Source organism: Thamnophis elegans, chromosome Z (genome assembly GCF_009769535.1).
Source record: "Thamnophis elegans isolate rThaEle1 chromosome Z, rThaEle1.pri, whole genome shotgun sequence".
Lineage (NCBI taxonomy): Eukaryota > Metazoa > Chordata > Lepidosauria > Squamata > Colubridae > Thamnophis > Thamnophis elegans.
In genome coordinates, this window is record NC_045558.1 from 109,216,746 (window position 1) to 109,232,256 (window position 15,511).

A 15,511-nucleotide genomic window follows, 5' to 3' on the forward strand; every position below is an offset into this window, starting at 1 on the left:
GAAAAGCCAAAAGCTTAATTGTGGTCACGCACATACACATACACATACACATACACATACACATACACATACACATACACATACACATACACATACACATACACATACACATACACATACACATACACATACACATAAAAACACATACAATTGCAGTTACTGAAACATGAATATTTGGTTGAATACACACACACACACATATATATATATTAAACATAACTATGAAAAAATGTTATGTCTCTGCCATATAAAACATTTCTGATATTAAATAAATGTATATATGCATAATGTTTATGTATACACCCACACAGCCTCTTTTAGGAAGAAGGAGACACTAAATGATCAGAATATACTTTAGGTAACAATGAGCAGAAACTATTACTTGAATTTTGATGTCTTGGTTATTGAATCCTCTCAATGTACCCAGAATTTCATTCTTTTCATTCTCTCTTTTTTATATTATCTCTTGTACAGACAAACACACACACACACACACACACACACACACACACACACACACACACACACACAGAGAGAGAGAGAGAGAGAGAGAGAGAGAGAGAGAGAGAGAGAGAGAGAGAGAGAGAGATCCATACATGGAAACAAATAATCAAACACATGTTGATGTCATATCTTTTTAGCATTAATTAATCAGCCAAACTTTCCTTTTAAAGCTTTTATTCATTTTCATTTTAAAGATAGTCACACTCTCATAAGAAATAATTGTTTCACCAAGAATCAAATTGGGATTAAAAGGCTGACATGAAAACAGCAACCAAGTATACTTGGGGATGTTTGGATTCTTTATCTCCAGCATTATTCCATTGTGGAAGCTACAAAAAAGAAAGAAAGAAAAGGTTCAATTTATTATTTATACATAGGTAATATTTAAACTCAGTAATCAAGAATTAAGGGGAAAAATGAATTTTGAGAGAGACATTATGGAAGAAATACATTTTGGTGACAATGTCATTGCTAACATTTTACATTAAACATATATTGGGGGCAACAATGTAAAAGGCAATGGAGCTTAAAATAACCATGGCACTGCATAAGAACCTATGTGTTTCAAATTATCAACATAAATTAGGACAACTGGATAAATAAATAATTCAAGATGGTTTTTTTGTCAGGGACTGTTTTAAATTCAAAGAGAAAATATTAGTTTAAAGGATTTTGATAATAAAGAAAAATTAATTCACCTTGGGTTTTTTCAAAATAAGGAAGGTATTGTTTGAAGAGACTGAAGAGTCATGTTATATTAATCCAAAGAACGTCATGACTGGATAGAGGCTTATTCACACATTGGTATCATTGGTGTGCAGCAATGGCTTACTATCCCATTCAAGCATCATCAGCATAAAATCACTAAGACATTGATATACAAACTCAATATTTATATCTCTATATTAACTCACCTAAGATAGTTACACGGATATTTGACCACTTTGGATCTGTTCAACCAGTTTTTGACCCTGAAAAAAAAAAAGTTTACAAGGCTTTGCTGAACAAAGTAACAAACACAAATCTTCACCCAGTTGAATAAATTAATCGTGTTCTTCCTAACACATTATTATGCACAGAAGGCTGCTTCTGCAACTAAAACCCTCCATGTTCATATTCACTTGAGCATTCTTAGATTTGTCAGCTTCTCATTACATAAGACACAAAAGATGTGTAATCACTCACATACATTTTATTGTTTTTATAAACAACTTAATGTTGTTTTCCTAATATTCTTCCTCCTCCTATTTTTCCCACAATAAAAACCCTGTGAGTGTTTGGCTGCTAAGAGGACAACTGATCCAAAGTCAAACATCCAGCTTTCATACCTAAGGCAGGATTAGAACTCTTAATTTTGTGGTTTCTATTCTGGTGCCTTAATCACTAGACCAAACTGGCTACGTACAAGGTATTACCAAAACCAAGGTAGAAAAAGATATAACTAGTATAATGTGGACTTTTGTTCCACACCGTTTTTGCAATAAAACACACAATTCATTTACTTCGAAGATGCTGGCAAATTTTTATAACAGATATCTTTGTGCATGCCATAGTACAGAGGTGACAAAATTTCAGTTTTTCTTTTTGTGCTGCAGATTTGCAGAATTATCTTCCAATAGATAAATCACATTTAACTATCAAATTTTAGATTTTTCTAAAGACTGGTTTCTAATAGCTACATTTCATTCAAATGCATGCAGTTTGTGTATGAATTAAAAATCATCACTAAGATGGATTACCTGGAAATAAAGTGTTCCTGACCCATAAACATATGGGATAATATAAACATAATATAAGCTACACTTTTTCACAATATGGATGTTACAGAGTTCTTAATAATGAATGGTTGAATGAATTCTAGGAGAATGTATGTAAAATATCAGATTAAACATTTTTCTGTATATTAAAGAATCAGGAAATTAAGGCTGGAATCCTTACATAGGTTCCTATCTCTTTTACATATGGGCATGCCAACTGTACACTGTAAGAGTAACAGCTTAATGCACCAAACTGGAACTTATTTGATGAAAGGAAATGTACATTTGGAGGCAGCAATAAGCCAGAACACTTTATTAAACTTTCCCCATCCATTCTCCTATTTAAGGTATACCTTTGTGTCAAAGCATTCCTTTTGGTTTGCAGCTGCACAGCAATCTGTCTGAAGTTCACGGAAAGCTAGGATTCCAACGGCAAGCTCTCCATCTTCGATATTAGGTTTGGATTTTATCAAGTCACTTAGCAAACTGCAAGACAAACAATAACTATTAAATCCTCTGTTGAAACTAAGACCTTCACAATTTCACTCTTTTCTAGATCCCAAAATTGAGTAATATGTTCATGCATATATACACATTTTTAATATGTACTTTCTTAGTGTAAATTCCCAATGATGAAACTAGAAATTTTTAGCAGAAGAAAAGATGAAAAGAGGATGAAAACAAATGCTGCAAGATAAATCACCAAAGACATTTTGAGAAGGCAGGTATCCTAAGATATGGGAGATATCTAAATAAATTCATACCTAGCATACAATAAGATGCATTCAGGAACTACAAGTGTATATCATGTCTTGTTTGATATAAAACCTGCAATAATATATTAGATTAAAATGACTATTTCCTTACCCTTGCTTACTTTCCTGTACAGTCGCTTCATTAGGTGAGCACAATTTCTCAGGGGCTTCCAGTGCTTTAGGTTTGAATGGAGGAGGATTATAGGATGGATCTGGTCCTAAGTTACTGATACATTCCCAACGGCTGATAAAGGAGGAATCACAGCAGTCGCCAACTTGTTTGTTTGTGAAATGTTCATCATGATATCTACATACAGATCCTATCACTTTATCTGTCTGAGAGGAGATAGGGGGGAATCCAGTGAACTTCTTCAGTTACATGATATCACTACTATATGCTATGAAAATAATATTTCAAGAATTAGCCTTTATTCAATAGTAATAGGGTTTCATGAAGGGAAAGTCAAAAGCAAGTCTGGCTAAATTAATAGCTGTTTTCTCAGAATGTTCAAAATCACACTTTCCTTCCCAGGACAAAAACTTCATTGAGATGTGCCATAGATAACTGCTGATTCTTTCTGTCTGTCTATCTGTCTGTCTGTCTATCTGTCTCCATGTATCCCAACATAGTAACAAGAAATCAAATTACTACTACTGAGTTGGCTTAATAAATTGCTTTACAGAAAGGTTTTATCTGTTGATTTATTTTTTGGTGGCAGGATATTTTAATGTTTCCAGTTTATAAACTTACAATATGACTTTTATTCATAAATTAAATATTAAAAAATAATTTTGACAATGAAAACTATTATTTGCCCACTGGAAATACATAGCTTCAAATAATGGCATAAAATATTTTGATTATATATGGATTAGATTACTGTCTAAAAATATGTGAAACTAATCCTTTGGTAGTTTATATTTGATTAAATGTTTTTTTCCTGTTTTCAGTTCAGTTTTATGGTGTTATAGGTTTTAATAGAAATTTGCTGCTTGCTGAGATATTTGTGAAAGATTCGGTGCCCGAGTTTATTTGAAGATAGAGTGTGGAGGATATTGGCCCAGGGGAAGTACTTAGCTTTGGAATCCCATATAGCCAAAGGAGGTTTGCTAATCTTTTTACTACTGGTTCGGGTGCACTCCCGCAAGCAGACACGTGACGTGTGCAATGCTTCTGCATATGAGCAGAAGCATCTGGGTGGGTGAGTGGAGCCTCCCACTGCTGCTACTACTGGTTTGGCTGATTCGAACTGAACCGGCAGCAATCTACCTCTGCACATAGCCCTTCCTTCCACTGAGACAATCTACAAACATTTTATAGCTATGTGTCACTTACGGAGGAAATGGAATAGAAGCAAAGGAGCAGAATATATGGAAGAAACAGTACTCACATTTTCTAAAGCACATGAGACTTGGTGATCACCATCTAAATTACAGCATTTCTCAGCAACGTGTTCCAATTTTTTGGCGAGCTCAATCAGATTAGAATTTGGAACCTGTGGTATAATTTTACTATACTTGATCAAATATCTGAAAGAAAAGGCCAATTAGAAAAGTTGTATGCTGTTGAATAAGGCAAGTTTGTAAATGCACTAAAGGATGCTAGGAAAAAAAAAGAACTGCTGAGGGTTGATTTAGAGAGTGTTAGTAAAATCTATACCATCTTCCCCTTTCTACAAAATCAAAAGATCCTGATTCTGCAAACACATCTGAGACATTGCCTTCTCTTTGGGATATCAGTGAAGCACTTGAGTAAATATTAACTTTTATGTTGATTTAAATGATTATACACGTGGCCACAAGCTCTATGATATTTTATTACACTCCTTTGGTGCATTTTAAAATTCTTTTATGCCTAGAAAACATTATTTTAATATTATAAAAAGTAGATTTATAGTTACAACTGAATTCTCTAGTCTACTCATAGGCAGCAAAACATTTAGAAATTAATTTCCTGAATATTCATCTATAAAAAACTAAAAATCACTACAGATGCAAGAGAATCTCAAGATATTTTAAATATTTGGTGGAATCTTAGTTTCTTTCATCTCCCTAAATTATAGGCAATTTTGCAAATGGTTCTGCTTATCGAAAATTTACAAATGTATCATTCAAAGAAAAACTTACTCATTTTGGAAGAAGTAGGCTCCTATTTCTTTATAATTATTGCAATTATTCTTCACAACTTCAGTAATCTTAGTAATATATAATTTGAGCTGTTCTTCCTGAAAAAGGAAACACTTTTAAAAAAATCTGCAATAACAAGCGCACCTCGGAAGAATCAATATAAATAATGCTGGGAGAATGTTGCAGAAATATGTAAATAATTCTTACTCTGGAGAAGACAAGGCATATTAAAGACAGTTGAAGATGGGATTAGCAACTTTGGCTTTCCCCCATGTTAGAGGCAAATGTGAATGGAAAGATCATGATTTGTTAAAAACAATTTTGTTATAATCATTAAATATGCAAATGTGACTCTGGCTAATGCTATATATTCCTTTTATATCTAATTTTTATTTCCATGTTTGTTTTCCTGCAACCTCTATTCATAATTCAGAAATCTTTAGTAACCTTCATTGGTAATTATAATTTTAGAATAAATCTATACTGAGTGATTCACTTTTTAAAAATATCATACAATGTCTTTATGCTTCATTCCATTCTGAAGAAGGGCCCCAAAGTCATTTATAGTAAATAAATAGTATATAAAAATATTCCCTTTGTATAGAGTGCTGCCATAGAAAATGCCACATGACATGTTCCTATCATCTGAACTCATTTTGTAGATTAGAGACATTACAAACTGACATGAAAATTTAAACAGGTGTTATACATAACACCTGTGTGATATAGAAAGAAAAGCATTTACCAGAAAACTATTTGGATATTATACTTTACAACAGTTATGACTTTCAAATATTTTTAAGAGCTGCTCCACCCAGTACACATTGTAATGACTTCTAGTGTAATGAATGTTCCATCTTTCCAAGGAAAATAAAACATAGCAAAACAAAAGAAGCAAAAACAAATAATTAAAAAAACATCAGCCTTACACATTGGCTGAGGCTGAAACTTTCCATTCTAGACATGACCTTTAATAAAGATAACATCTTAACTCAGAATTTGTCCTTCAGTTTCTGAATAACTATTAATAGTGTTACAATGGGGCTGGGTTGGGCTGGGCTGGGCTAGGTGACAGAGAATCAACAGGAAGTGCCCTGAACTCACCCCTGCATGCAAACACTGTACTTTGTCTTCTAGTACGCAGCATTTGGTCGCCAATGATTTATATTTATGCAAAATTTCCACATCAATCAGTTTAGAAAGTTCAGGATGGTTTCTTGTTAATGTAAAGAGGAAGCTAAAACAGGAGAAAATGGGATCAGAAAACATTGTTAGCGACAGAAAGGAGAATTTGTTTCTTTTGATATTAGTTGGAATTACCCAAACACATATCTTTTCCAATATTAATTGTGATTCCATGCTTCTCCCTTTCAGGTTTAATTTGCTAGATTGTTTTGCTCTTTAATTACTAATTTGACATTTTCTTTTTTCCTCTTATTTCTGTCCTACATTAGAGAGATTCATTAACTTTTTTAATTCCAATGTGTTATCTCTAGATCATCCTACTTTTGTGCCCTCCATCTGCCTGAACCTTTTACTATTTGAAACAAAGGATAATGAAATTTTCTCCATTCAATCTAAAAATTCCAACTGGACTGGCAACTGAATCCTGTTTTAGTGCAGGCAATGCAATTAAATCCTTCCAGACAAGTAGTTTAAGAGCTGAGATAAATTTATGACATACAAATAATTTTATCTCAACAAATACCTCCTCAAAATGCTGGAAATGTGAATCAATGCATAGAACATACTACCACTTATGGTGGACCTGTGAGGAGGCTAAATTTTTTTGGGAAAGGATCAAAAAGTGGCTAGAGGTAATAACAGGTATTAAAATAGAATGGAAACCTGAAGTTTTTTTTATTAGGAATAATGACTGTGAAATATAAAAAAAGAAATTCAGTATTTAATATTATATATAATTATAGCAGCGAGGATTGCCTTTGCCCAGAAATTGAAAAACAAATTAATTCCAAGTGAAGATGAAATAATAAGAAAGGTTATGGACTGTGCTGAAATGGACACATTAACAAAATGAAATCCAGGGAAAAGAAGACACAGAATACTACCAGATATGGGATAAATGGTATAGGTGGATGGAGGAAAGAAACAAGGATCAATGAAGGAAGACAACAAAGCCTAAAAATAGTAGTTAAGAAGAATTAACACATAAATATGTATCCAAGTGGTTTAAACTTACTAGAGGTAATCAGCCAATATAGCAAACAGAGGAGTAAGATAAGAGGGTTAAGAATTGTGAAATACAAATGAAATATAATAGAAGGAGAAACAATATAAGGTGAGTGGTATCGATTGGCAATTGCTATTAGAAAGAACAGGAAGCTCCTGATCATATTGTATTGTGTAAATGTGGTGTACGTCTAAGTTTTGTGTGTGTGTGTATTTTACATGTTTGTAAATAAAATTAAAAACTAAAAAAAGACCAAATAATTTTATCTTCTTTGAGAAGAAAATCCTCAACCACCTTGGCCCTGGCCCAATACTGGGCCCTGGCCTGTTTGGAAGTAGGCCGTAAAAGCAGCAGGGAAATATGGGCACAGCCCCATATATGTGCATACATGAAGATCCATTTGTGTGAATGGTGGAAGCATCCCCTCTTCTCCTCACCCCGCCGATCCTCAAAGCCAGAAAGGTTGGGGACCATTGCTTTAAGGTTTTGAAGTAATACTGGGGAAACTGCCAATACTCTTCTCCAATACCCATTGCTTTATTGCATCTAAACTTGGAGTAGAATCTCTTGCATACATTCAGAGCAGAAGACTATATGTTCTTCCATTTTTGTATAATCTTGCCCCATTCATTTAGTGTGAAATAGTGTAAAAACATTTAAGCCATACCTTTCCCAGTGTCCATCTCCTTGTTCAGCCAACAATTTACATGCTTCTGCCTCTTTTAAGATTTCTCCAGATGGTGGGGGAAGATCCGGAGATCTTGCATCATTTTCCAAAGCAGCAAGGCAGTTTGGCCTTTCCACCAGAGGCTTTTCACAGCAAGCACCAACGTTAGAAGATATAGCATCTTTGTGCTCACAGACATATTTTGACAGGTCTGCCTGTAAGAAGAGGGAGAAATTAGTCCTTTGAAGAAAGGCAAGTTATAGTTGGAGGAACTATGGACTACTACAAAACCCTTTCAATGCTTCTTTACCAATAAAATTAATAATGGCAAACAAGTAAATTTTCAAAAGATTTGGCTGAAGTCACTGAATCTGTGGAACCACACAATACATTAGGTATAATCTATTTCAAATGTTTAGAGAATGTGACATAATTCTTAAAATAAACCTTTTCTACACAATGTGCAATGTTTATTTATTTTTATTTGCAAGTGTTCAATCCTGCAGAGAATAACTAGCCTTTCTAGCCTTTCATTTTAGGAAACTAAAGAAAAAAGAGAGAGAGAGTTATTTTGCTGATGTTACTAGAAAAAATGACTAGGTAAAAACACTAGAGAGATTCAAAAAGGTAGGATCTGAGTTCATTCCTGAAACTGCTATATGTCATTTACATACAAAGGGTAATCTAGTTTATTAGATCTTTTCTGTGTTTTTAAGAAGACAATGTTAAATATAGTTCATATTTGTTTGCTTGTGTCTTTGGGAATTACATAACTGTCCATCTAAGGTTGGTTGTCAAAGGTTTTTTTTTTAAAGCAAACAGAACCACACAAATCTAAATAAATTCATTTTATCTCATCACCTGACCCTCTGTAATTGTATAAAGTGGTATCACAGATATCTCTTACTTCTCTTCCCATTCCTTTTTTTTTTTTGCTTGCTTACATGGTTGTAGACTTTCTTGTTTACAAGGTACAAGGTGCTACTTCACACAGCAAAACAAAAGCTAACTTATAAAGAGTTAGATTGTGATGGTTTGGGATTGAGAACGGTTGACTTGCCCAAGATCAGCTAGCAAACCTCAATGCCTAAAGAGGACCAGAACCTGAATCTGCATGTTATATATTATCTATTTACATTATCAATCTTTAGTTGTGAAAACAAAATAATAAAATATATCTGTTTGCATATATGTGTGTTGAATTTTGTTTTCATGAATTTAGAAAATTTAATTTGAAAAATCACCAGAGAAATGTGAAAATGTCAAAAGATGATACTGGAAAAAAAGATCACTTTTTTAAAAAAAAATCCTTGGGGTTGAAACACATCATTTAAGAAGCTACTTCTTGACTTTCTATACTACATTGAGTAAAAGTTAATTGAGCAAATGTCTTATCCACTCAAAAGCATGATTAAGTGCTTTGAAAGCCTAGTTTTTAAAAAGAAAACATCTTAAGAAAGTCAATCAGGTTAAAAAAGAGCCTCTTTCTAGGATTTTTCATATCTATATATTTTAGGTTTGAAGCAGCAGACATGAGTATATCTTACTCTGTCAAGTAAAGCCTCCAGGGAATCCCCTTTACAGATTTCTTCATAGATGTGCACAACATGGCCAACAATATGGGATAGAGTTTCCTGATTAGCATTTATGAACTTCTCATGGGTCTCAATAAATTTCCTAGAAAGAAAAGCAAAGAAGAGCATTAGGATTATTACAAAGCAGTTTCTAAATAATTTCTACATTGTATTTCCACAAACAATTGCAATATCATATAATCATGTAATCTTCCATTTTAAAATCTGATCCCCATAATTACACAAGGTACTATAATACAATACAATAGCAGAACTGGAAGGGACTTTGGAGGTCTTCTAGTCCAACCCCTGCCTAGGCAGGAAACCCTATACCGTTTCAGACAACATCTTCTTAGAGTCTGCCAGTGTGGCATTCACAACTTCTGGAGGCAAGCTGTTCCACTCATTAATTGTTCTAACTATCAGGAAATTTCTCCTCAGTTCTAAGTTGCTTCTCTCCTTGATTAGTTTCCACCCGTTGCTTCTTGTTCTACACTCAGGTGCCCTGGAGAATAGTTTGACTCCCTCTTCTTTGTGGCAACCCCTAAGATATTGCAACACTGCTATCATGTCTCCCCTAGTTCTTCTTTCTGTTAAACTAGACATACACAGTTCCTGCAACCGTTTTTCATATGTTTTAGTCTCCAGTCCCCTAATCATCTTTGTTGCTCTTCTCTGCACTCTTTCCATAGTTTCCATATCTTTTCTATATCATGGCGACCAAAACTGAATGCAGTATTCCAAGTGTGGCCTTACCAAGGCATTATAAAGTGGTATTAACACTTCATGTGATCTTGATTATATCCCTCTGTTTATGCAGCCTAGAACTGTGTTGGCTTTTTTGGCAGCTGCTGCACACTGCTGGCTCATATTTAAATGATAAATGATGACTAGGACTCCAAGATACCTTTGACAGTTACTCTTGTTGAGTAAAGTACCATCTATACTGTACCTATGCATTTCATTTTTGTTGCCTAAATGTAAAACCTTACTCTTTTCACCATTGAATTTCATGTTATTAGATAGTGCCCAATTTTGTCAAGATCCTTCTGTATCCTAAGCTTATATTCTGGAGTGTTGGCTATTCCTGCCAGTTTGGTGTCATCTGCAAATTTGATAAGTTCCTCATTTATTCCCTCATCCAAATCATTGATGAAGATGTTGAAGAGTACTGGGCCCGAAACAGAGCCTTGGGGTACTCCACTGCATACTTCCCTCCATGTAGATGCAGTTCCACTGAGGACTACACATTGAGTGTGGTTGGTTAGCCAGTTATGAATCCATCTGATGGTGATGCTGTCTAACCCACATTATTCTACTTTATCTAGTAGTAGGTTATGGTCCAGCTTATCAAATGCCTTACTGAAGTCCAAGTAAACTATATCAATGGCATTCCTCTGGTCCACTAATTTTGTCACTTTATCAAAGAATGAATTAAGATTAGTCTGGCAAACCCATGATGGCTTTTAGCTATTACTTCGTTTGCTTCTAGATGTTCGCTAATTCATTGCTTGATTATCTTTTCTAGAATCTTTCCTGATATTGAAATCAGACTGATAGGTCTGTAGTTTCCTGGATCTGTTTTTTCCCCCTTTTTTGAAGATGGGAACCACATCAGCTCTTTTCCAGTTGTATGGTAGTTCCCCGGTGCTCCAGGATCTCTAATAGATATAGTTCAGTGGTTCTGATATCTCCTCTGCCAGTTCCTTCAGAACCCTGGGGTGTAATCCATCTGGTCCTGGTGATTTGAACTCATCTAAGGTAGACAGGTGCTCACTTATCATTTTCTTCCCTATTTCAACTTATGTTCCTAATCTGATTTTTGTATTTTGTAAAATATTTGTACTGTATTTTGTAAAATATTTTATACAATATTTGTGTTCGTGTAAATTTTCCTGAAGGTGCCTGCCTGCCTGCCTGCCTGCCTGCCTGCCTTCCTTCCTTCCTTCCTTCCCTCCCTCCCTCCCTCCCTCCCTCCCTCCCTCCCTCCCTCCTTCTTTCCTTTCCACCCTCCCTTCCTCCCTCCCTCCTTCCCTCCTCCATTATTAATTTAGGTTTCTTATTTGGGATCTTTTATTTATTTCAAAAAGTAAATAAATGGTATGTTAAAATGATTTTGGGAGACAGCAGCCTAGACAACTACCTCAGCCCATAGAAAGAGAAGGGGTGTGTGAAGCATGTCAGAAGGAGTCATCTGCAGTTTCCTTGAAAGGAAAAATAAAGGAGTGGAGTAGTCCTCCACTGACAGTAGTCCTGTCAGACTGGTAAGATTCTATTATTTAAAAATAGAATTTGTAAGTTGCAAGTTTGTGCTTCTTATTTTAACTACCTAAAAGGGCTGATTATAGAAAAGTAATAATCTATTAAACATATGTGAGTCTTTCTCAAGTGGTCAAAAGACAAAATTGTTACTCCCAGACTAGGTTATTCATACTATTTTGACATGCCTTGAGTCTCTGGGTAAATAAATCCTGAATTATAAAAAAACTGAATATAGTCACTGAAACTTTCTCTTATCAATTAAATGACTTCATTGCTTCTATTCTATTTTCCTTTTAAGATATTCCATGGATAAATGCTAAATTGATTTAGCTATTATTATAGACACATTGTCTACTTATTTTCAGTTTTCAGTACCACAGTCTCTTCTGAATATCCTGGTTGTCAGCCCTTCCAGGTAAACCAAACAGCAAACATGACTAGATAAGCTAATTCTTCTTCATTATAAGGCTACATGCAGAATTTTACAAGTCTGAAGGTACAAACTTTCTACCACTGCTTTTAATCTCTGATCAATTAGGGTGGGCCATTCTTAAACTCTTCCTCTGAATGTTAAGCTGTTGGGAATTCCCACTTCTCTCATCTGATTATTTCTAGGCAGCAATTATTTCCCCTTTCCCACAAGATCATCCATACACACTATTACATTATTTAATTTGTTTCATATATAAATCATTTTAGTCATATTTGATACACATTCCTATGAGTTCATTTCGTACAACATTCCAAATAAAGTAGACTTACAATGCACGCAAATCATCTTTTCCATAATGCTTCAGATTAAAACAAGTATATTCCTGATCCTCAATTATTTCTCTGAATTTATTTGTGGCTTCTGTTGCCTGTTACAAACCAAAAAAGAAAAGAAGAAAACATTTTTACTCAGTCTGAGAAGAGAGAGATAAGAAAATAATGATAACAAATAGAAACAGAATGACAAAATAATGTAAATGTAACAACTAGAGCAACATTTGAAAATCATTGACTTTGACAAATTACCCCCAGCCAATTGCAAAAGGCAGCCTTACTCAGAACAGATAACATCTTGCAAGGATACCTCTAACACTAAAAAAAAATATTCCACATCTGTGAACCCCAGATCCTTGGAAAAAAATTCAACAGGTAGCTAAAAATGCCAAATTCAATCTGAACCTCTGGCTGACTGTGCAACAAATCAAAACTTCAAATTACTAATTGGTGTGATAGCTGATGCAATCCAACAGCATTTAGTTGAAAAAAAATATTCTTTGCCAATAAATAAGAATATTTGCAGTTCAACATCAAAATGAGGAGTCATTGGAGCTCTGGGCGTGGTTTTTTTCTTGCAGAAATTTAATTACCCAAAATAGGTAACATTGCTAGCTCTGATTATATTACCTAGTTTGGGTAATGAAACAACTACTGCAAGAAAACAGCCAAGAAAACCCCTCAAGCTCTTTGCATCTGAGCTGAAAGAAAATGGTCCAAATAGTAGAGGAGCAAAAGAGCAACTTCTAATTGACAAGATGATTCTGGAAAACTGCAAGAGAAGGAAGACCCACTTGAATGTAGCACAGACTCTCTACCACTAATTTGATAATCAAGTGCCAGCAATAACTGGAATTAGTGGAAACATCAGAGGTTTTGTGCAAAGATTCACAGAACAATGGGAGACATAGTTATAGGTCAATGGGGATAGACTGGGATAAGTTAATATCAAAAGAGAAATCTCACTTTCACTTGTATTGTTTGTCATTGCAGTGATTTCTCTGTCAACAATACTGAATAACTCAGGTGGTGGTTATCAAACATCCAAAGCATATGCCAGGTTGTTCCACCTCCTTTTCATGGAAGATTTGTAGCTGTATGGAAAAACATCATCTGAAATAGAATTTCTCCTCAACACTGTCCATATATACAGTAAGATATTGCAGTTGAGTTTGGACTGGACCAAAGTCTCACCATCAGACGTAGAAAAATAATGAAAACTGAAATTAAGATGCCCTACAAAAATAACATCAAGAGTCCACTGATCAAATGAATGGATGAAGATAATCTTACAAACTCCTGGCATTTTTCAAGCTGACAGCATCAAGCACATTGAACTCAAGAAAAAGATTAGAAGTGGATACATCAAGAGAGTAAAGAAATTCTTAAAGTACAAATTCAGTGAAGGAAATAAAGATAGTTCTTGACTTACAACTGTTCATTAAGTGATATGGTATTGAAGTTACAACACTACACACAAAAATTGCTCATGACTGTTTTTCATACTTATGGCCATTGCAGCATGTGGTCAAAATTCAGCTGCTTGGCAACTGACTCATATTTATAATGGCTGTAGTGATCATGGGATCACAGTTTACAACCTTCTGACAAGCAAAATCAATGGAAAAGCCAGATTCACTTAACAACAATATTACTAACTTAATAATTGCAGTGATTCACTTAACAACAGTGTCAAGAAAATTCATAAATGGGAGAAAGCTTACTTAACTGTTTCAGTTAGCAACAGAAATCTTGGCCTCAATTGTGGTCATAAGTTAAAGACCACATCTACACATCTGGAATAGTGGTCTGGACTCAAACAGGACAATAGTCCTGGATAGAAAGACCAGAAAAATAATGACAGTGAATCATGCTTATCATTCTTGTAGTGATGTTGACCAATTCTACTTACGAAAGAAAATAGGTGAGGGTTGAATGTTGTAAGTACATTGGATGGTTGAACAATAAAATAGAGAATTAGAAGTATATCTGAAGGCAGTGAATAAGAAACACTGAAGTTACTATACTGGGAAGAGTTACTAAGTACTGGAAAGACTGAACTGGCTTATGGGGTGGGGTGGGGACATGACCAAATGAAAAATAGAAATGAAACATAGCAAAGCAAAATATTACATGTCCAATTTTTTTAGATCTTCAAGAATAGTAGGCAAAGCATATAGTTTAGGGTATATGCTTTGTGGCTAGGTGTGGAAAAATTGAAGAGATGGAAGGATTCATTGTGGCTACACAAAATCAAGCCTTTAGGAGAAACACATACATTTGTACACAAGTCAGAATTGAAAAGACAACAGCAGATAACAAATGCCATCCCCACAAGGAAGCTGAAGAAACCATGGACCACCTAATTAATTGTTGCAATAAGACTGATTATAAGCAATGATGTGACAAAGTAAAACAATGGTGCATTGGAAGATCTGCAAAAAATATCAATAGCAAGAACTGGTGGGGCTATAAAATAGATGAAGTAATAGAACATGGAGAAACTAAATTGTTCTGGGAATTTAAAATTAGGCACCTGTTTTAACAATCAGACCTCTTTTAACAATCATTGATAAGAAAGACAAATATGTCCCAACAGTGCAGGTTGCAGTTCCTGGAGGCAACAGAATAAAAAAAAAAGAACTGGAGAAAATAATGAAAAAAGACATGCAAATAAAAGTAGAATGACTGTGGGAAAATGTAGATATAATGTCAATGTTAATAGATGCTAAAAATTATTTCTACAAAATTTCAAGATGCAAAGTGAAATACCTTTTCATTGATACAAGCATCTTTATCAGTTGCTGCACAGCAAGTTTCCAGGATTTTGTCATAGTTGTGAGTTCCAAGGAGGATTACAACAACTAGTGCTTTAGGATATCTTCTGGAGAGCTCATAAATATATCTAT

At 34.5% G+C, this 15,511-nt stretch overlaps 1 protein-coding gene across 1 annotated transcript in view; it reads right to left on the reverse strand.

Annotated features, from left to right (window-relative positions):
- Positions 1-661: 661 nt before the first annotated feature.
- LOC116520937 (serum albumin-like) overlaps positions 662-15,511 on the reverse strand; it is a 19,647-nt gene continuing 4,797 nt past the window's right edge. The window contains exons 5-15 of the mRNA XM_032235444.1: positions 15,375-15,507; positions 12,600-12,697; positions 9,549-9,678; positions 8,002-8,216; positions 6,248-6,380; positions 5,144-5,241; positions 4,408-4,546; positions 3,129-3,352; positions 2,615-2,747; positions 1,419-1,475; positions 662-833 (exon numbers count right to left, since the gene is read on the reverse strand). Coding sequence (XP_032091335.1) covers positions 1,428-1,475; positions 2,615-2,747; positions 3,129-3,352; positions 4,408-4,546; positions 5,144-5,241; positions 6,248-6,380; positions 8,002-8,216; positions 9,549-9,678; positions 12,600-12,697; positions 15,375-15,507 — 1,351 coding nt within the window. The 3' untranslated portion in view covers positions 662-833; positions 1,419-1,427. The remainder of the gene's footprint in view (positions 834-1,418; positions 1,476-2,614; positions 2,748-3,128; positions 3,353-4,407; positions 4,547-5,143; positions 5,242-6,247; positions 6,381-8,001; positions 8,217-9,548; positions 9,679-12,599; positions 12,698-15,374; positions 15,508-15,511) is intronic.